General features: G+C 47.9%; 9 protein-coding genes across 9 annotated transcripts; 5 read left to right on the forward strand and 4 right to left on the reverse strand.

The window, feature by feature from the left end:
* The first annotated feature begins 9 nt into the window (after positions 1–9).
* CANTADRAFT_26004 (uncharacterized protein) lies at positions 10–1429 on the forward strand. Its single transcript, XM_020207619.1, has one exon. It carries the CDS (start codon positions 28–30, stop codon positions 1003–1005), a length of 978 nt encoding a protein of 325 aa, XP_020063989.1. The 5' UTR covers positions 10–27; the 3' UTR covers positions 1006–1429.
* A 1794-nt stretch (positions 1430–3223) lies between these two features.
* CANTADRAFT_6074 (2-aminoadipate transaminase) lies at positions 3224–4522 on the reverse strand (the record flags this gene model as incomplete). The annotated part of the gene is made up of 1 exon (XM_020210817.1): positions 3224–4522. One exon carries the CDS (start codon positions 4520–4522, stop codon positions 3224–3226), a length of 1299 nt encoding a protein of 432 aa, XP_020063990.1.
* Positions 4523–5944: 1422 nt separating this feature from the next.
* CANTADRAFT_51428 (uncharacterized protein) lies at positions 5945–6283 on the forward strand (the record flags this gene model as incomplete). Its single annotated transcript, XM_020209939.1, has 1 exon — positions 5945–6283. One exon carries the CDS (start codon positions 5945–5947, stop codon positions 6281–6283), a length of 339 nt encoding a protein of 112 aa, XP_020063991.1.
* Positions 6284–6788: 505 nt separating this feature from the next.
* On the reverse strand, positions 6789–8213 carry CANTADRAFT_6076 (uncharacterized protein; the record flags this gene model as incomplete). The annotated part of the gene is made up of 1 exon (XM_020210818.1): positions 6789–8213. One exon carries the CDS (start codon positions 8211–8213, stop codon positions 6789–6791), a length of 1425 nt encoding a protein of 474 aa, XP_020063992.1.
* CANTADRAFT_26009 (uncharacterized protein) lies at positions 7913–9452 on the forward strand. The gene has a single exon (XM_020207621.1). The coding sequence runs from the start codon at positions 8253–8255 to the stop codon at positions 9264–9266; it is 1014 nt and encodes a 337-aa protein (XP_020063993.1). The 5' UTR covers positions 7913–8252; the 3' UTR covers positions 9267–9452.
* Positions 9453–10879: 1427 nt separating this feature from the next.
* Positions 10880–11472, forward strand: CANTADRAFT_236091 (uncharacterized protein). Its single transcript, XM_020206980.1, has one exon. The coding sequence runs from the start codon at positions 11091–11093 to the stop codon at positions 11391–11393; it is 303 nt and encodes a 100-aa protein (XP_020063994.1). The 5' UTR covers positions 10880–11090; the 3' UTR covers positions 11394–11472.
* Positions 11473–12529: 1057 nt separating this feature from the next.
* Positions 12530–13894, forward strand: CANTADRAFT_50888 (mRNA-binding ubiquitin-specific protease; the record flags this gene model as incomplete). Its single annotated transcript, XM_020209877.1, has 2 exons — positions 12530–13729; positions 13760–13894. Coding segments are annotated over 2 exons (1335 nt in total), but the record flags the coding sequence as incomplete, so codon positions are not given.
* Positions 13895–16395: 2501 nt separating this feature from the next.
* On the reverse strand, positions 16396–16719 carry PGA48 (Pga48p; the record flags this gene model as incomplete). Its single annotated transcript, XM_020210021.1, has 1 exon — positions 16396–16719. The coding sequence occupies one exon, from the start codon at positions 16717–16719 to the stop codon at positions 16396–16398; it is 324 nt and encodes a 107-aa protein (XP_020063996.1).
* Positions 16720–19326: 2607 nt separating this feature from the next.
* ARD (Ardp) lies at positions 19327–20163 on the reverse strand (the record flags this gene model as incomplete). Its single annotated transcript, XM_020206723.1, has 1 exon — positions 19327–20163. The coding sequence occupies one exon, from the start codon at positions 20161–20163 to the stop codon at positions 19327–19329; it is 837 nt and encodes a 278-aa protein (XP_020063997.1).
* Between the last annotated feature and the right edge of the window lie 1285 nt (positions 20164–21448).

Consider the following 21448-nt stretch of genomic DNA (forward strand, 5'->3'; position numbering starts at 1 on the left):
TCTCTTCACCGTCCCAGCCAATGCACGATGCTGGAGTTCATCGCCATACCCTCCGCCTCGTCCGGCTCCGGAGCCGTCTATTACGACATCGCTGTCAAACTTCCCCTTCGTTCCTTGGTCGTCAAGAGAAGATACTCCGAGTTCGAGGAGCTCGTGAATGGCATTTGCCACGAGCTCGGAATAGACGTCAAGGAGTTTCCGTACCCGTTACCCTCGAAGCGAATCAACTGGTTCAATAATAATACCGACTCCATCGTCCAGGAAAGAAAAGTGCATCTTGCCAAGTTCCTCAACTCAGTCATCAAGGATTCGTCAGTTCAAAACCTCCCATTAGTGCATAGATTCTTGCAGATACCACCCAACTTCGAGTTTTCCCCGAGCCTCTTCAAATCCAAGCAAGGTGGAAGCACAAAGGAGGCGGATTTGTTCATCCAAAGCGACGCCATAGACGAGAACAACTGGTTGGAGATCGTGAGGATCCTCAAATCGGAGATTAACGACCAGAATTCCGCTCCTTCGTTGGCAGAAAAGATCAAATTGAGAGAGAAGTTCAACAAGGTGTACCAGCCATGTCTTGTGAACCTCGTCAATTCCTTAAACAGGCTTAACATATCCAAGCATGAACATGGAAGACGACAGAGCCAGTTGTCCGAGGTCAAAAACCTTTTAAACGGCTTAATTGATAGCTTGGAAGCCGTTCAGCGTGAAGCATTGGTTCTGGGCCCTCCACAGGCTCGAAGAGTGTTTGGAAAACCGCAAGAAACCGCAGAAACCTTGGGCCTCAACAACAAGGAGCTATTGCAACAACAGGTCCAGGTCCATCAGAAACAGGACCAGGAAATAGAGCAGCTTCGCAAGATAATACAACGGCAGCGACAGATTGGAGAGGCCATCAACCAGGAGGTTGGGGAGCAGAATGAATTATTGGACCAATTCAACGACGAGGTTGACAGGACTGCCGATAAGGTGAAGTTGGCACGCAAGAAAGCCAGAAGTATTGTTTGAATTGAACGTCACTATCAGCTGAAATAATGATGAGCAATCTCATTGGAAGTGCTCAACGGATGAATTGGATGTGAAAACAATTCCAAAAATCGAATAATTTATTAGAATTCGGGTTCAGCTCAAGCTAGTGGTAAATTGAGCTCAATCCATTATTGCTCAAGAACGACTAAAGAATATTTGGAAAGTTGGAGATCACCAGCAAAGTCCTTCGCTAGTTTTAACTTCGAGAAATATGGTCCACTACGAGTTATTCCTAAAACTTTCCATGCCCCGACTATAAGTCACCTCTGCTAGTTTGGTCAGCAGGTCATCAACTATAAATGTACTTAATGATGGAAATTAATATAATTTAATGAGTTCTAGCCGACCATTAACATATCTATTCCAAAACAAATTTATTGAATAAATGATACTAAACACTCCCTTTAAGGATGCGAACAAATCCTACCCTGTATCAGCCCATACTCTGTTCTGTGTGTGCTGTTGCTGTTATTTCCAGGCCATTAGATCATGGTCTCCAGTATGGACGGAAGGTGTCAAATAAACCCTTACCCCGAGCATCGCTCAGTCAATCGTAATAATAGAGTAGACTGCACGAATTGGCCTGTCGCCCTCAGAAAGTCTCGATTTCTTCGAATCCGTATCAACTAAACTATTTTCATATCACCATTTTTGGGGATCCAACTGAGCATGCACAATCAAAATTTATGTTTCGAGTTTATTAAACAATTTAGGGAACAGAAAAGAGGTCCATTGCCCCTTTTTCAGTATACCATGTTGTTCTACAGTAAAGCAACGGTTAGCCCCATTGCTCTTGCCGTTGTATGCAGAAATCTGTCAAACAGGCATTGAAGTATAAAACACCCTATTTATGCATATTTCATGTGAGCGAAGACAATTTAACTTCTGGTGGTTGCATTTGAAAACTGTCAAGCGAATAGACATAAAACCTAGTCAAACATGTGTCAGATACCTGGTAGCTGTATTAGCAATTATGAAACTAACTTGCGTGAATACAACTGCCAATAGCCCATAGTCCTAACTGCGTCCCAGGAGTAATTACTACTAACATAACCCCTTAGAAGATCAATAGCGTTTCAACAGCGGGTGGCTTCTGGGGTGTAGGCTGCAAAACCCTGGTCCAGATCCGGGTAACCCGCGCTGGGAATATAAAAAGGCGGTGGTCCCCATTCAGATTTTTCACCGTGAACAACACAAATTGTAAGTGCCACGATAATACCCTTGCATACTGATGACAAAACTGTAATCGACTCCAATGAGATTAGAAAAAGTTTACACCAAGATCTACGCTGAGCAAGATATCTATCAACGAACATACTAACAATAGACGATGGAGTAATATCCTAAAGACAAGTGTCTGGTATCTCATCTCCAGAGACCTCCTGGATAGTGATTCCAGCTGTGCAGAGTCCTAAGTAGTGTTGGTCTCTCACTACGTAGTGCCCTCCCCTAGCCACGTAGTGGTGCACTCACTTCCTGACGTAGTTGGTCTCTCACTGACAGGCTCGTAGTATTGAAGCTGCCAGTATTGGTTCTCCCCATGCATGGTACGATCCTCTCAGTCACTGCCTGAGGACTAGTAGCCCATCATGCCCTGGACTCGCTAATACAACGCTTACTCTACCATTTGTCTGATTCTCTCGATCTCTACCTAACCTCACTTCCTGAACTGGTCCTCTCAATTTGCCCAGTACTTTGTCTGGCACTTAATATTAATGCTCTCAATATCTTAGTGAACAGTTGAGCACCAGAAGTTTACTGGCCCGAATGACTCTAAGTCGTTACACTGATTCTCTATGCCTTACTGGTCCACTTCCTTCCGCCTGAAAAGTAATTCTCTAATTTTTATTCATCAAACACAAATTAATAGTGGTGCTCTCAATCCGTAAGCCAGAGGGTATTTGGATTATTGTATAATATTATCAGTGAAAGATTAATCACTTACTACTCGCAATTTCTCCCAATCTTGGGCCCCTCAATCCGCCTTAAGATTTATTCATTAGTTTTTTTAATTATCAGTCAAGTGTTATCACATATAGTTCTACTCTGAGTCTCTGGCTAGCCTTAATACTACTCACAATCTCTTAATAGCATTAGTATCACTCTGAATCTCTGACTAGCGTTAGTATCACTCTCAACTCACACTGATCCTCTACTCTTCTATTGTCTATGGACCTCTATGGACCTCTATGGACTATCAAACATAAAGCTCAGGGTGCTCCTGCTTCAACACCTCCCCCCACGTCTTGATACCCTTCTCGATCTCGTCTTCCGTCAAGTAGCTGAGCGAGAGTCTCACTGAGTTCTTTCCCCAGTTCTGGATATCGCCAACCACCTCGAAGTGCTCGCCTCCCGCCAAAACAACCCCGTGTTTCTCTTGCAAGAGCTTGACCACGCGCGAGTGGTCAAAGTCACTTCCTCCCTGGATTTCCACCCACAAAAAGTAGCCACCCTTGCCTCCGTACACCACCGTGGACTGTGGCAAGTGCTGGGCCAAGCTCTGGAGAATTTTCTTACCTCTGGCCTGGTACACCTTGTTGAAGTCGCGCACAATGGTGTCCAAAGCGCCTGTGTCGAGCAAGTCCTTGACCACCAACGATGCTAACTGGCCAGGAGTACCGCCCGACTTGTTGGCACCCGTGACTGCCAACTGCTCCACCAACAACGGAGTGGCAGTCTCCTGCCACCCCACGCGCAAACCAGGCGCAATGATCTTGGAGAAAGTAGCATTGGAGATAGTGTTCCCGAACGTCTTGTGGGCAGGCAAGGTGGCGATGTCGAGATAGTTGAAGCGTGGGAGTGGGTGGGACGCGCCAGAGTAGTCCAACAACTCGTAGACGTCGTCGCTGATGATCAACATGTCGTAGCGGCGCGCCAACTCGAGCAAGCGCTGGCGAGTCGCCACCGAGTACGTCAACCCTCCAGGATTGGAGAACGTAGGCACGAGATAGATCACGAACCTGTACAACTTGCGTGCGGGACGGAGAGGGTCGCTGACTATGTTGATCTCGCCAGCGCCCAGCTCGAGGCCCTGGCTGTAGCGCTCCAACTGCTGCTCCAAGTGTTGCAAGTCGATTTCGTAGTGGGCGCCAGGGGTCTCTCTCACAGCCGTGAGCTTGTCGCCAAGTCCCACGTCCACGAAGGTGCTGTTGATGAGAAAGTAAGTGGGACTGACCACAAACGCCCGTCTGGTCACTTCAGGGGATGTGGTGGACGCTAAGATGTTGGCAATCCCATAGGAAGCGCCTCCCGTGAGATTGATGTTTTGGGCGCTGGACTTGTCGGTGTTGAAGACGCGGTTGTTCCAGCTGGCAATGGCGGTTCTGACGTCGAAGTTTCCAGGATCGGTTCCGTAGGTCAAGGGGTGCTGGTTCAAGGGGTCGTTGTCGTACGACAAGTAGTCTGAGTCGAGCAACACGCGCTGGTAGGCGGCAGCAATTTGCTTGGTGGGGAGAAGCGGCCTGGTGGGGTGTCCCTTGAAGAAGTTGATCAGCATGATAGTGGTGGTGGTGGACACTAATTGGTGACAATGGTGGCTGTTGTAGGGGCTGGTAGGGTGTGGCGGTAGGCGTGCGAGAGATAGCGAGCGATAGCCAGTGATAGCGAGGTTGGGGCGGCAAGGTGCGAGCGCTAGCGGGGCCGGGGCAGTAGCAGTAGGGAGCACCTGCAAGCGCTAGCGAGAGCGGTTGGGGCGCGCGAGGATATAACGACTATAGTACAAAGTTTATCACGTGCTTGGAAACCACCAAGTTTACATTCAGTTTTTATTTCCTAAACTGAACACTTTAAGTGCAGAAATCGGAGATGCAAGTAGTTGAAATCCCAATTAATACTGAATCTGAGTTTCAAGCTATTTCGGCTAATATTGGAAATGTTTCACCGAGGTTCGTTGACTGACCCGGGTGGTCGGAAGTCGTGTAATCACGTGAATGTTGTCCCGGAGAAGTTAGAGACTCGAGAGCAACCCGGTTTCTGCAGGGAAAATTATCACGTGGGTGCGGCTACGAGGTATCTAGCTATAATGGTTATAGGCATGAATTTGTTGATATATACATAGCTTTTCTACAAAGTCCTAGCTTTCTTAAAGCATACATGCTTTTCTGCCAGCTCATATCTTTATTCTAGCTTGCGTAAATACAAAATAGGAACATTGCTCAGAATAGCAAATATAGTCGTGGTGTAGACTATTTAGAGGCTATTCAGACTCGTTTACTTCCTAAACTCAGAAAATATGATAACCTATAGGCCTAAGCTATCCTGCATTTGATAGAAATAAATTGTGGAGGTTGATGGGATATTGCTTGGTTGTATTAATTAAACGGTGATATCTTTAATTTTTTGAAATTTGTTCAATTCGTGAAAAAAATAGGATAATTATCAAAAGTGAAATTTTCAGATAAGATCATTGTAAGCTACTCAGAGGAACACATTTGCCCAGTAGATAGCTTGGACTCGAATCCTGAGCTGAAAAGAATGTTTCCTCTATCGACCATGGCCATTGGTTTATATACAGGAACCAACAAATACCCACTGGTGAAATTATAACAGAAGACCATTGTAAGAGAATACACCCGTGACAACAAGTATTAGGGAACAAATTACGCATTCTTAACTGCAGTAAACATTCTTCCGTCTCCACAAGTACGGATTTTTTTATAGTTAGCCGTAAAGCTTTCTTCAACTCCCTGCGCAAGTGCCCAATTGTCGTCTTTTCCGTACACTTTCTCCAACCAGTCGACTGCTACGATCAATCCCCAGCACTATCTCCCCCTCTACTCCATACCCCTCTCTCTACACCACACCCAACCCACCCACCCCATACTTCACCAAACCCTCCCACTATCACCAGTCACGTGACAATCCTCTCAAATTTTTCGCCCAATAAAAATCAAACCAATACTTCCCTCCACCACCCAAAATGCCTACCGCCGCCGGCCTCTTGTTCAGCTCCGCTCTTGGTCTTCTCTCCAGAAGATTGCAAGTTCTCCTCGTGGGAAAGACCTACCCCAGATCTTGGGACAGACTTCCTGGCTATGTTTTATCTACAGGAGTGTTTGTTGGAGGGTATCTTGTGGGAGACCACTACGTTGAAAATAACAGAAAGTTGTTGGAAAGAAGATTGACGATATTGCGTGAGCAAAGAGCCAAGAAGGCTGCTTTCCACGAGTTCGAGGACGAGCCAGACCACAGATGGACTGCCGACAAGAGAGGCAGATTCTTCTCGTTATTGGACAAATTTGGTGCTAGTTACAAGTGAGCACAGCACGGTTCAATGGATCCAACGGACAGGTAACGCAGGCAGAGCCGGGATGACCCAGCAGCAGACACCAGAGACAGACTCCAGGGCTGTTTACGACACACGAGGATGTGGTGTCGTCCTCTCATCTATTTATCCTATATACACGAATAATATTACATGGATTAGCAAGCGCAAGCTCGTGAAGGTTTGGATAGCCTCCAAAGCACCTAATTGAGTTTCTTGTAGTTTTTGGGTAGTTTTGTAGAAGTATGGGTGTTTCTTGGGTTGCGTAGGACGGACTAAACGGGTCCAGAAGTCAGAAGATCAGCCGATCACTCCACTAGTTCGAATCTAGAATGTCCACAATACACTTGAGGGGGATAATGCACTGATCTTTTGGTGGAATTTGGCCCAAGAACTGTGCAAATTCCTCCAGCTACGTAGTATCGTTGTCTTATTCGAGTGGCTTTAAAACATCCCCAACCAAGGGATCACTAAAGCTCATTCTCTTTAATCTTTCCAGCTATTCCTCCTTGCTCTTGTGGAAAACCCCATCGTCCTCCTCCTCCCCTTCTTCTTCTTCGTCTTCTGATGCTTGCTCACCCTCATCTGCGCTATCAGGATCGCTCTCGTCTGCACTGTCTCCACTCTCTCCACTTTCCGCGTCACTGTCAGAGTCTTCTCCCGCGTCGCTGTCGTCACCTCCCTCATAATCGTCGTCCTCTTCGTCCTCGTCAGCATCTGCATCTCCGCCAGCGACAACCTGAGCGAGATTCTCGTCCTTGTCTTCCTTTTCCTTCTTCAAATTAGTTTTCTCCTTAAGGCTATCGTCGTAGGAGTTGTCGTTGATGCTCTGAGCTTTGATAAAGTCGTCGATCACTTGGAAATACTCCTGGTCAATCATGCCAAACTCCACCGACGTTTCGACCCCGTTTTTCACCACGGTGAGAAGCAAGCTGAAAGTCAACCTGGTGATGCTGCTGTAGGAAGTGCTGACGATGTTGGCGATTTCGTAAACCAAAATGGGCTTTTTGAAACCGAAAATTATGTAGGTACCATGGAAGTCGTTTTCGCTGAGAAACAAGAGCGAGCCGTCCTTCAGTCCCTTGTGAGCTTCCACCATCACAAACTGGCCGCCTCCCTGCTTCTGGCCCTGGAGGTTCAATCGCAACGAAATGGCGGTGTCGGTGTGCAAAAGCACCTCGTTCTTGAACAACGTGGAGCATGGCAAGTAGTTGATGAGGTTGATTCCGCATAAGCGGAACTGACGTTGGAAGTAGTCGATGATGCGCTCGTGGATCGACGAAATCAGCAGGCCTGACGCCTCGTCTGGCTGATCAAGCACGCTCTCAGGAAGCTTTCCTTCTTGAACCATTTGCTTTTTGATCTGATCGAGGTTGAGCTGGCATACTATGGGGTCCTTGTGGCCGTGGATCCACACGCTGAGGCACACAATGTTCTTTTTGGAGGTGTTGGAGTTACCTAAGATGGGAACTAGCACACACAATCGTATAGCACGGTCGAGGTTGACTATTGAAAGCTCTGCAACCAGCTTGTTGACCACAGACAACACAGGAACTGCCTGGCCCTCCAGTTCCACCAAGTGGAACGTCAAGTCCATTCTCTTTCTGAGAGGAGACTGGAATGACATTTGCGAGAGAGAGAAAATGACAGTGGAAGGCTCCACTGGTGCCGAAAGCTTGATTATTGTGGCTCCAGCAGCCGACTTGGCAGGGGTTCCAGCTCCAGCAGCGCTGGAGGGGGCGGAAGTGGACGTTTTGGCAGCATCTGGCACTGGGCCAGGGTGATCATCGATGTTTTTTTTGCGTTTTCTTTGCTCCTTGTACTCCCAGAGGCCCTGTAAGACATCCAAGCTGGCGGGGTGAGTAGCTACCAAGGCTTGGACCTTTGATTGGAGATCTGGGGGGAGGGACGAGATCCAGGACATGGTGGTGGTGTTTGTTGTTAGTGGGATGGATCCAGCGATATGGTGCGGCACGGAAAACTAGCGAGGGCTGGCGGAGGGGACTGCGAGATTAGTGGCAGCGAAGGTACGAGTAGGATGAGAATAGCGAGGAATGGTGCGGGAACACTCAAAGAATGGGCTAAAGGTGCGAGTGCTAGCGAGAGCCAGTCTCGCTACCGGTGGGAGCCAGCACCGCGAGAGAAATTGACCTACTCACGACCCAATATCAACTTCAGCTTCCCACTGCACCAGTTTGATCTCCACACGGAGTCGTACCCGATGTCCCCCAATCCTCAAAGTCCCGCCAACGACACGCGTGTGATACAAACAGATACAGATGACCAACTTCTGTTGCTTTTTGAGGAAAAGGGACCGTTGTACATCCTCCCGTCTCTCCTCTCTGGACTCTTCCTGGAGTCCCTGGCCAGGCCAGACGAACAGAAAAGCGTGCTACTCACACTCGCGTACGGTGAGACCTATACAAGGGCTCTCGAACTATTTCTGCTGCTCGAGCTTCTAGTTATATACGGGCTGGGCAGGGAGCATCCCGAGAACAATGAGGTGATAGACTCGTTTGCCAATACGTTTGGCTGGACAACGGCACCCGTATTCGCCACCTTCAAGGGAGAAAATTCTGACCAGCGTCCTGGAAGACGCTTGGTGGACATGAGAAAGTGGTTTTGCGGCTGCGATGAGTACTACACAGGCTATGTGGTTCCCAGAAATTCCGAAAAAGAGCGATCCGTCGAGCCCACAGAGAACTTTGCAGCTAATGACATAACCACAGGCATCCATCCGTCAGATTTCTCCCAGGATGTGGATGAAGTGGACGAGAGCAGGTATCTAGAGAGCGAACACAACTTTGGTGGGAATGACCATCTATTTGTTTCGAACGATGTGGTGGCTAAAATTCAGCAGGCCTCGAGCATTGGAGAAGCTACACCACTCTGTGCTCATATTTTGGCGGTCCTTATAGTGACCTATAACCGGTGTATTGTGCCTGGGGTCCGGTACGCCAGCACACCCTTTGAGTAATCCTAAATGTGAATACTTGAAGTCAATTGAGTACACATTTCAAGTATAGCAGGATAAGATTCTTGTAGAAAAATTGATAGTCAGTGAACCTGTAAATTTGGTAAAAAATAGGTGTTGATCTATCAAACTATCCTATATTTTCCTAATGATTTACTTTAATAGCTTCTAATAAATAATCGTGCATGACTAATACATATATTAGATCAGATTTACAATATTGGCGTGACTTCAAAGAAAAGCATAATAACTTATGGTTGCTGTTGTTATTCCCTTGTAGCTCAGGTCTAAGATAGCATACAACTGCTGAATTTAGTCGGAATTGGAGATATTGCAAAAAGAAGTAGAACTAAATTAAATTCTACCTGGAAGGAAAAGAAACAGTTGAACATCCTTACTACACACTCTTAGAGTCATTCTAATCTAGAAACTCGAGGAAACATTCATAACTCCAAACTATGTGTTTTTACTTATTCATTCTGTTCAATTGAATAATTATTCATTCAACTACGGCCATTCTGGTCTTTTTTAAAGCTCCAGGGGCCGTGATAGATATTTACATTTGGTATAGTACTTCTACCTTTGTAGAGTACGTTAATCAATAATTGGAATACGTTGGAACTGCAGTGTGCTTGATGTATCTATAATCTTTGCGCATCGTACAGCTGGAGGTCAATACCGCTATAATTATTCAGCTTTAACACATTATCGCCTCAAAATCGCTGTGAATGATGAAAGAAGAGAGATTTGCAAAAAAAGCAGCAAATAGACAAAGCTCAAAATTTGTTGACTAAGGATTCTTGAAAATATGCAGATTGCTTGAAATTCTTGATGATGCAAAAAATGCCTATCTTAGTTTTATTTACGATGTCAAAGCAGTTGAGCCCAGAAGATGATTTGAGGGTTTCTGCAATGGATAAGAGCTATTTGAGATAATAGTTGCATTAAGCGTTTTATGGATCGATTTACAGAGTGAAATTTGGGAGGTTAAAATACTCTTCAGCTGTGCACTCCTAAGGAAACTAATTGATAGTGTCAAGCCGAATAAATACCTTTGCAGAATAGAGTTGCACTCAGACCTTTAACACTCGATTTGCAGAATTCCATTGTCAAAGATTTTTTTTACTTCTGTTTATCAATTGCATTATGTGGTAGCCTCATGGAAGATATCAAGCCAGGGAAAATGAAATACACAAGAGAAATTTAAGAATGAAATTTCATGTCAGGTATTTCTCAGATATCGTTCTTCTACAGACGCCTTGTAGAGTGTAGTTACAATAATCCTATATTTACAGGAAAATTCATTCTTTGGACTGAAGCAGCCTCATTAATGAAATTAAAAGTAACTTCAACACCCTTCGAGAGCAAGAGTATACTACAAATGATAGTCCTTCATCGAATTTAGTTACAAGATTCAATTGATAAAAATGCATTGGCAATTGCTCTCTGAAGGAGTCACATTGAATGTATCAAGCCAGGAAGTTACACCATTCGTGAATATCAAGTAACAATTACTAGCCTTTTATCAATTGAATTATATTCTTTACATCAAAAATACCCTTTGGCCGAGTTGTGAATCCTGGGAGTAAAGCGTAATTTCTAGTCCTCTCTCGATTGAACTATATTCTGTGATTCATGAAAAATGCACTGGCAATTGACTCTGAAAAGGACACACGAAATATATTAGCCAGGGAAACTACGCCTTTGAATTATCCTCTTACAATTATCGTATACCCTAATTTTACTACATAATTCATAAAAGTACCCTCTCACCTTCCAGGTAGCCTTCTCTGGATACACCACAAGATAACCTCCCACACTCGTAAAATGTTCTGCTCCGGGCCCAACAGAAGGCACTCCTGCACAGTGGCTGCCGCCACTGAAGCTTACGTAATCACTATATGCCCTGCCTCCCGGCGTCACCACTCGGGCCAGAACGTGGCAGCTGGCCCGTTCCTCCCTCCCCCATCAACCTCCTCCACCTTCTCTCCACCGCCTCCCACCACCTGCCCAAACCTCCCAGTCCCATCCGGTCGTGTGCGCACCAGCGTCCGTCCCATGAGAAAAATTTCCACCACAGCAAATCCGCCAACCATAGACATCCGTAACGTTAGCATCCGGCAACGTTAGATCACCTTCACCCATCAACGGCCCTCTCCCGTCCCCGTGATCTTGTTCATTGTTGGCACCCCCTTTCCCGCCGCAAAAACACCCCCTCCCAGTGTGTATCCAGTGCTTGCCGCCAAGCGCCAGAATCAGTCACTTCATGTCCAATTAGAACGCTATTCATGTCTACTTCATCGTCATCGTCGTCTAACAGTGGTCCCAACCGGTTTCGTGGAGACGCGGCCAGCTTTTCGCCGGGCCAACCGCCATATTTCGCCTACCAGCAGCATCCCCACCACCAGTACCATCCCCAGCATTCACAACTCACGCCTCAGCAGCAGCAGCAACAGCAGCAGCAGCAGATGTACATGCAGTACGCAGCAGCCACGCCCCAGTTCCCGGTGATGGTTAACCAGATGGTATACCCACAGATGTACATGCCAGTATACCAGGACATGTACTACGGCAACCAGCCGTACATGGTGCCGCAACCGGTTCCGTTCAGCCCCACGTACCGACCCAAGAACTACAAGCGGTACAACCCCAAGTTGGCGGCCAATTTCGTGCCAGAAAAGGACCATACTCCCGAGCTGGACGAGCCAGTACGAAGCACAGAACCCACGCATGACAACCTTACTAATAATAACGAGACCAACGAATCACCTAATGAACCCCATGTCGCTGACGAACCGCGTTCTGCGTCGCCCTCACCTCCCTCCATCGAAAATAATGATCATACACCTATAGAGCCTTTTATTTCATATCCATTTTTCATTAATACCACCCAAGAGGACTTCTCCCGGGCAAAATCGCTGCAATCGGCCTCCGGGAGTCACGCCAGCAATCTGCTGTGGGCCCAGCTCAACGCCCACGACTTGATTGCCATCCACACCAACGACATCAGGATCGTCGACCACAACAGCAACTCCTCCGTGGTCACAAACATCAGGCCTGCGTCCTCGGAGCCTGCCCTGCTGTCCTCCACCGCGGACTCCTCCACGTCATCCACCAACTGGGCCTCTATCTTGCAATCCACCACCACGTCCGTCAAGAAGGAGCCCAAAAAAGCTGCTACGCCTTCTGCATCGACCTCTGTGGCTCCACCAGTATCTGCCACCCCTTCAGTTGGTCCACTTCTGTCTGCGTGTGCTGTCAATGGCTCTGCTGACACTTCGTTCAACATCAAGAACGAGGCAGTTCAGCCATTGGGAATACTTCTCCTCAGAATCATGTTCGACCCTAACTACTCGGTCATCCACATGCACAACAGCTTGCCTGGCTTCAAGATACACCCTCGTGGCTTGACAAACACCGGCAATATCTGCTACATGAACTCGATTCTCCAGGTGCTCCTCTACTGTCAGCCTTTCAACAAGTTGCTCAAGTTGATCGAGGACAAGTCCATTGGTTCGTTGAGCAAGGTTTCTAAAACACCCTTGCTTGATGCCACTCTCCAGTTCTTCAACGAGTTCGTCACCAAAACTGGTGAAGAACCAGCCAAAACCACCTCGTTGTCACCAGAAAACTTCTACATGAACTTGATCTCGCACGAGAAATTCCTGCACTTGAAGTGGGGGCAGCAGGAGGACGCAGAGGAGTTTTTGGGCTACTACTTGGACGGCTTGAACGACGAGTTCTTGCAAACGATCAAGGGTTTGACCACGCCTGCTGTGGACTCTTTGATCCAGGCATTTTCGACCGAAAACTCGGGAGAAGTCGAGAAAATCGAACGGTTCAAGTACGATGTTAAGAGCACGGTCAAATTGATCAAGAATGAGCCCTCTGCCAGCGAAGAAGACTCTACATCCACCCCAGAGGATGCAGACGAATGGAACGAGGTCGGTTCCAACAACAAAAAGATCTCGGTCAAGAGAACGGTGGAAATCGAGCCCACGCCCATCACCATGATCTTTGGGGGCCAGTTCAAGTCTGTGTTGACGATTCCCAAGAACCCAGGAGCCACCCAGTTCCTGAAGTCCATCACATTGGACCCATACCAGCACGTCCAGTTGGACATTTCCGAGGCGTCGTCCATCGACGAGGCACTCCTCCACTTGAACCAATGGGAAAAAATCAGCTACAAAACAAAGGAAAACAAGGAGATCCAAATCAAGAAACAGACCTTCGTGGACAAGTTGCCCTCCATTTTGATCATCCACTTGAAGCGGTTCTCGTTCCTCAAGGAGAAGGATGTGGGCATCGAGAAGCTCCGCAAGAAGGTAGAATACCTGCACCTGTTGCACATCTCCAAGGACATCATTTCCAGCAAGAACCCGCGCGATGAGAACAACCAATACAGGTTGATTGGAGTTGTGTATCATCACGGCAGCAGTGCCCAGGGAGGCCATTACACCAGTGACGTGCTTCGCGAGAGCGACGCGGACGCTGAGACCAAGACAGGGCACCAGTGGATGCGGATCGACGACACCCAGCTCAAGTCAGTGACAGAGGACGAGGTGCTCAACGGAGGCGTGGAAGAGAACATCAAAAATGCATACATCTTACTCTATGAGAGACTCGTCTAGCGGGTCGGGTGACTTGGGTCAGGTGACCTGCTGTACATTAGCTGTTGATTATCGTTATTATTACTACTATTATGGATGTAGGTTGCACGTGAGGCGGGCGACATTAGTTCCGTAATTCATTATCGTTATTATTATTTTGATTGTAGTCGACACGTGATGTCGGGACATTAGACTATCGTTATTAGTGGACCATAGTATGGAAGTAAGGCTACTATTGCAGCGTTCCCCAAGTGACTATCGTCCTGTTGAATGGAATCACTTTTGAAGGTCTGCTAAGCTCCAGGAATATCAAGCTTTCACCTACAAATTTGAATATTTTCAAAGAGTCGTCCTGTTAAAACAGATAATTATTGTTGAAAAAATGGAACGATCAAAATAGCTAAAAGAAAGGTGAGGCTACATTTTGAAAGATTTTTAATATAATTATCGAATAAGCCTTACGGACATTTCATATTTGTAATTCAAGAATTAAGTAAAACGTAAATTAAAAGAACGTGTGTGAGGAAAACTTAAGTTGTCTTGAAACAAGTCACGACTGACCTAGTTAACTCCAATGCTTAGTAATTGTGAGGGAACTGGTCAATGTGGTAGGTTACATGTTACTTGAGATCAAAGTACTGGGTTGAAGAAACCACGAATATGCCCGTTATCCCGTGACCAAGTCTGGAAGCCTTGGCACGGAGTTTATAGCAGCAGTCAGCTCCCCAGGTAAATACAAGGTTTTCGATCGAACCAATGTCTCTCACGCATACTAAATATCTTAACAATGCAATTGGTTCCGATTCAATGCTAAATTCATATCTAATTGTGGTAATAAACACTTCCAATAATAGAGAGACGATGGTACTGGGAATACCGTAACATACTACGTATAGTTTGGGACTGACATGTGATGTCGGGCTCTGGCTGGTTGTGGTTATTTCTATTGTTATCAGCAAATGGTTGCCCCGCGACATTGGTTCGGTATCATTATTGTCAAGACTCTTACGTCAGCTGATGTTGTGCCGTCACATGCTCTACTTCGTTACGGTTACGGATCGTCAGGTGATGCTGTTCCGTCTCATGTTTTATTGTTACTGTTCTTATATGCCGTGCCTGCTAGGTATCATCATTACGTAAGCGATATTCTTGATCACATGACTCGATCCTCCATGCGCTCACCGGGCATGCCAAGGCCCGGGCTTCCACGCAGCTATCAATAGCCGGTCCCTGGCATCCTTGCTGGTGACCCTGTAAGTGTCCCTGAAGCAAGCGACGGCACAACCGGCAGAAACATCCATACCACCACACTCTCGCGAGACACCCAGCATCCCCTCGTGGCCCAGCATCCCCTCGTGGCCCCCCATCCCTCGAGATATCCACCAGATTGCGGGAACCAGCTGAGCCTCCCAAATGAGTAATCGGACAAGTACAACAGGCTCACAAGACCAGTGACAGTAACCCTCGGAACTGACGCCGGACTCAAAGTCTCAAATCCGTTTCGCGTGCAGTACGCACCGAGCCCACAACCGGCTGCAGTTAATTTTCTTGGCGCGGTCTCTATTGCCAGTCCCCAAAGCGGGCGCGATTGCCCGCAATCGGGACTCCTATTACTGGGAAGAGTCCGGCACCAGCTGCCTGTATAGCACGCAATTTGGTACGCCATCGAATGCATACTTCTGGGGTACAGGTGAACATACTAAGCCTCTGGAATTCCACCTGGATCTGGGCCCCTCATCGTTATCTTTCCCTGACTCGATGGAGGTCAACAATCCTATTGTATGGCCTACAAATCACCAAGTCAAATCCAGTAGCCGGGTCGATTGGCGCAACAAATATTTCCTGATATTAGCGTTCAGGTGCCCAATGCGTCGATTCATGTAGCGCCTGCAGGTGGGGGCGGAGCGCGCCCCCCATCCACGAAACCCAGGCAGGGCTTCCGGATCCAGCAGGGTAGCTCGCTAATGAGCCCATTAGATACGAGTTAGTTGGGCCTGCGCGTGTGGGCTCGAGTGCCGTGGAAGCCCACGGCTGGAAAACTCCAGGCCCACTCCCTCCACCACTGCCGTCAGATAGGAGGTGCTGATCAGGTGCATACTGCCTGCATCACCTGCCGCCAGATTGCGGCCTGTACATGACCACGCTTATGTGTTGGTCTGCTCACGTACACAACTCTGGTGCCAGTTTCACGACACCACACTACCTGGGCAACGCCCGGCTATGAACTCCAGCCCCCAGGGTGACAGGTGTTGAAGCAAGACGCCAAAGCACGGTGTGGAACAAACTGACACCAGTAGGAGCCACGGATGTGTCAACACATCCCTCCTTCTGTCATGTCAGACCGTTTGCGTCGACTACAGCTTGAAGCGAAAATAAATATATTCAAGAAGTTAAACAGAACACCAGTAAAAGGGCATGGCCCAAACCGAAGAAACATGGTTCAACACGAAATGAAGCTACAGAGCAAGACAATCTGCAGATTAGGTTGTATTGTTCTATAAAGGATATAAGATTATATCAACTTAGAAGAGAGCAGCAACGGCAGCGACACCGGCAACGGCACCGACAGCGACCTTACCAGCACCGTTAGCGGTGGAGACAGCTGGGGCAGCGGTGGTTGGTTGTTCCTTGGAGGTAACGTAGGTGGTTGGGATGGTGCATGGACCGGTGACAGTCAAAGTGGTGGCTTCAGTGACGGTGATGGTCTTGTTGTTGATAACCAAGTGGGTTGGTTCTGGGCAGTAGGTGACGAAGTCAGTGACAACGACATCGGTGGTGACAGTGACGTTACCGGCAGAAACGAGGGCAGCTAAGACAGCTGGGATGGCGACCTTGGAGAATTGCATGTTTGAAGCGAGTGGATTATTTGATGAGGAAAGAAAATCCCAGAAGGGGAGGAAATGGGCTCAATTTATATTCGAAAATTTTGCAGAGGACGTATTGTTGTTCCAGACTGGGCACGCCACCGTCAAAAGAAACTCTCGAAACCGGGAGCGAGTGCCGCAGCTGGAAGGCACTGACGCCGGTGCTATTTCGAGCATGGCAACAAAAAAGGTAAACAGAGTGGCCGCGGGACAAGAAAATTGCTTTTGCCGGGAAAATAACGCCACTTCCGGCCGGCGCTCCCACCCCCGGAAGCCTGCCGATCTCATAGCACCGAGGGTTGCCTCCGCTGCTTTGGGAAATCGCCCTGCCCAATGCGGAAGCGATGCCCTGGGTCCCCGCTCCCAACCTGTCCATTGATTATCCTTCGGTTCGTAACTCACCTTCAGCTTCCATGTTTTCTGTGCTTGTCTCCATACCTTATTGGTGCGGTGCAGATTGCGCTGCCTACTGTTGCCCTTCCTATTCCAGCCTGCGAGCAAGATTCCATTGGCTATCTCTTCCCAGGGCACTCTAACAGCAGAGGTTAGCAAAGACTTGCCGACCAGACGGTGAAATTAGTGAAAATTTGTAAAATGTTTGTAAAATGGTTAGAATTATGGAAAGAGGAGGGTCCCAACAGGGTTCCTCCAATTCCCCTTTGCTGGCCTGAAACAGATGACGGTGGTTGTAAATTGCTTTACCATGAGTCACTGATAAGGCCATGGTTAATTACAGTTTGGTGGCAAATTAGGTGCTATTACGTAACTTCCTCTCTCCAACGTCAACATCCTCCCAAAATAGCCTCTCTTGCCAAGAGTCCATCAACGTTCTTCAGTTGGTGATGGTGACTAAATCAACTACGGGAAATGACCATCCCCGCTTACGTAACCGCACCTGTCCACTGGAACTGGCACTGGCCCCTCCCCCAGCTACGCCCCGTTCAGTGGCCTGACTGGGTCCCAACAGGTGAAATGGGCATGCTCGCTGATAAGACTATTGCCCCTTCGGGCAAATTGGTGGAAATTGGGGGCTATTATCCATCCGCATCCGGTCGTGTTGTGATTACCAAATCCGACAGATAATGCCGATGGAAAAAGAACCGAGCATGAAGATCCATCCGCCAGATATGCACGGAATCCTGGCCATGTACCAGCGATGATTCACGCCCCCCAGCGTCCGGCACCTACCCCCTCTGTGGTTGGCCCCGCTGCCCCGCTGCCCCTATTTTGGGCTGGTTTCAGGCACCGACCTGGGAGTACTGGCTGAAAAATTGTTTTTTGGACATCACCTTTTCTTGTCATGTTCGTAAATGGCACGGCGTGGTCATCACCAGCCGTCCTCTCCACCGTCAAATTGTGGCCCTCCCCCCACTTCCCCTCGGAGGTTTTTGTTCATTTTGGGCTAGGTGATGACTAGCATTACTATCTCCGTGTGGTCTATTAATAGCCAGCCTCCGCTTAACACAAGCTACTGCAGGCACCTGATTTCGGAAGCAACCCAGCGGAGTATTTCAGGGGTTTTGGGGGTCGCTAGCATTAGTGCCGTTTGATCTGAAGTATTATGCGACTCTGGACGGATCTGGCTAGTAAGGATGTTGCAATCGGGGCTTTGAGATCAGGGAAGAAATGGCTTATTAGGAATAGAGCATAGTAAAGGTAGACTGAGCCTGGAAATATCGAGAGCAAGATCCACAGCCGAGCAGTGATGTGTTCATCCAGTTGGTAGTGAAGATCCAACGATTAGATGATATGGGAAGCGTAGAAGCTAAAATTAACTAACTAGTAGTTTTAGAAGTATTACAATAACCAACGGATGCCAGCCACAGTCTGGAAACCTTAGAAGGCAATGTATTCAATATCTGGGAATTCAATTAACCTTGAACATCCTTTTTTAACTATTTTGGGCCGGTGGCTAAATTAAGAAGCACTCAATGACCAATTCATGTCATCCATACTCTCAGGTGGAACTTGGATCCACCCAGTTGCTCATTTAACATAAGAATTTAATAAGTTCAAATCCAGTGGGCAAATAAAGAAGCACTACAATATGACAAGGCCATCACATTCATTCTCTACTATTCTAGGTTGGTGGAGGCTAAATTCAACATGAAACCGGCCGCTTGCAAGAATAATTTTTACATTTTAATGACAGCCTTACTCTGGTACTCGCAAGTGCTAACTTATTCAGCCATCTGGTAGTCCAGAGGGTCCTATTTGAGCTCATGCAATTGCTGGTTCTCCAGAAAGTTCACGTTGACCACTTGATGTAATTCTAGGGCTAAATTCAAAATTACGCTGGTACTTTGAGAAACAATACAATTTGATATCATGAAATGCATACTCTGGGGGGCGGAGAGGTCAACATATTCATTTAGCATTAATTACAACAATCCATTCATCACTAAACCGGACTGGCAGTGGCTCAATGCTGAAGTTGAAGAGTACTTCGATACAAGTCAATCCAGAAAGGAGCTTATTTAATCAATTCATGACATAAACGAGCTAATTCCCTAACTGGAGGCCAGATCATTCTTAATAACGTCCTATTATTTTATTTATTATTTTATTTCTAACCTATTATACACGGAATTACCAGCATTCGTAGCCTCCATCCACCACCAAGTTGTGTCCGGTGGTGTAGGAAGAAGCAGTGTCACTGGCCAAGTAGAGAATGGAGCCCACAAACTCCTTGGGCTCGGCCATCCTCTTCTGGGGAATCTTGGACTCCCAGGCCTCTTTCATCTCGCTGTGGCCCGAAATCACGTTTCTGGTCAACGGAGTCAAAATGTAACCAGGAGACAAAGTGTTGACCCGGATGTTGTACTTGGCCCACTCGCACGCCAACGAACGAACCAAGTGGATCACACCCGCCTTGGACATGTTGTACATGGCCTGGGGCTGTGGGTCGTTGACGATGGTACCAGACATGGATCCGATCAAGATGATCAGGCCCTTTTTGTTGTTCTGAATCAAGGGTCTAGCAAACGACTGCGACACGAAAAACGCACCCAAGCCGTTGGCCCTCATGATGCCCTCGGCGTTGGCGGCTGGGTACTCCTCGGCTGGGAAGTTCTCGCAATAACCAGCACTGTTGATCAACAAGTCGGCAATGTTGTTGTGGTGCTCGTTGATGGAGGTGAATGTGGCCTCTACCGACTCAGCGTCTCCGATGTTGCACGCCCACGCCGACACCTGTCCCACAGGCGACTCGTGCTTGCCCTTCAAGGTGTCGTGGCCCCACGCCAACAACTCTTTGGCGGCGTTCTGGGTCCTCTCCAAGTTCATGTCGATAAGCGCCACGTCGGCTCCTTGAGCGAGGAGGGCTCTGGAGATGACCTGGGCCAAGCCGCCAGAGCCGCCTGTGAGGATGGCCAATCTGCCGTCCAATCTGAAGTTTGGGACTACGTTGTCGTAGGAATAATCCATTTTGATGTGAGGTAGTGGCGGTCAGGAGTGGGAAAATGGCTGCCTTATATAGCGTGGTCCGTGTCTGCAAAAGAAAAGACTGACTGCAACCAAAAGAAAAGACGGGGTCGGAGTATGGGGGGTTTGTGTCGGTGTATGCACGCGGCTGGGAGTGATTGCGCGAGGACCATCCGCTGATGCCGCAGCCATCGGGGGCTTAGTCCCCAGGCGGTAGGGACCAGGTGGTGTCGGACCCCAGGCGGTAGGGGGCCCCAGGCGGGACCAGCAAGCAAGCCAACGGTTGGTCGTGGGTCATCATGATGTAATCCGACAGTCGCAGCCGATAAAAGATGGGAATGTCGGCGCATGATTACAGTCAGTTATCGTGCAGCAGTGCTGCACGAACCCGTCATCGGACAGTAGCTATTGGATAGGTATCATTGGGCAGTATCTAGTGAATAGGCGTCACTGGGAATATAGCTAGTGAATAGGCTTCCCGGAGGCATCCTCCCCGAGGGCGCTCTGCCGTCTTCCTGACAGGAGGGTGGCAGTGCTGTTTCCCGCATTGTCCGACCCCCTAACACCCATCCCTGTCCCACATCGGAACCGACAAAACTCCGGGCCCGCAGCGCAGACACTGAGTCTGCCGAGCCCACGATGACGGAAGAAACCTTGATTTTGTGGGGTCCGCCCTTATCTCCCCACATCCAGAGGCGGGCCCTCCAATGGCAATTGACCCGTGGCTATCTGTGGCAATGGAGTGTGAACCCTCCGGGAATCCCTCCGCCATGGTGGTCTAAGAGGCGGTGGTAAGGATGTTGGTGGCTTGTGTCCGGAAACCATGGCCATGCACTCAACAGACATCACCAGACACGAGTATCATGCCCAACATTATTTGGCATGTAGGTCACTCGGACACCGTGCGGTACATGAATCCGGGTGCCCCTCCCCCACAGATCGGAAGTGACACATCACGTGGAGACCCTGCACCAGTAGCACCCCATGTTATAAATATATACATATAATTATTTAATTATACTTCTATTGGGAATCTACCGAAGAGCATCCTGTCTTGTGTTAAGATTAAATTGATGAGCTTTGAGCGATTTTCTAGTCCAAGTGAGAGTAGCAGGGTCGTCTTCGTATTTTGGGTGAATCCCTAAGGGCTCTTGAAAATCTCTATATAATTACGCAAGAACTGTAGATAATAAACCTCCATCAGCAAGAAATCACCTATGAATTTATTCTCAAATTTGCAGTTCGGGGGGTCTCCAGAGGGCACTTCAAGTAGCTTCAGGAATATTCT

The sequence above is a fragment of the Suhomyces tanzawaensis genome (assembly GCF_001661415.1).
Source record: "Suhomyces tanzawaensis NRRL Y-17324 unplaced genomic scaffold CANTAscaffold_4, whole genome shotgun sequence".
NCBI classification, from domain to species: Eukaryota; Fungi; Ascomycota; class Pichiomycetes; order Serinales; family Debaryomycetaceae; genus Suhomyces; species Suhomyces tanzawaensis.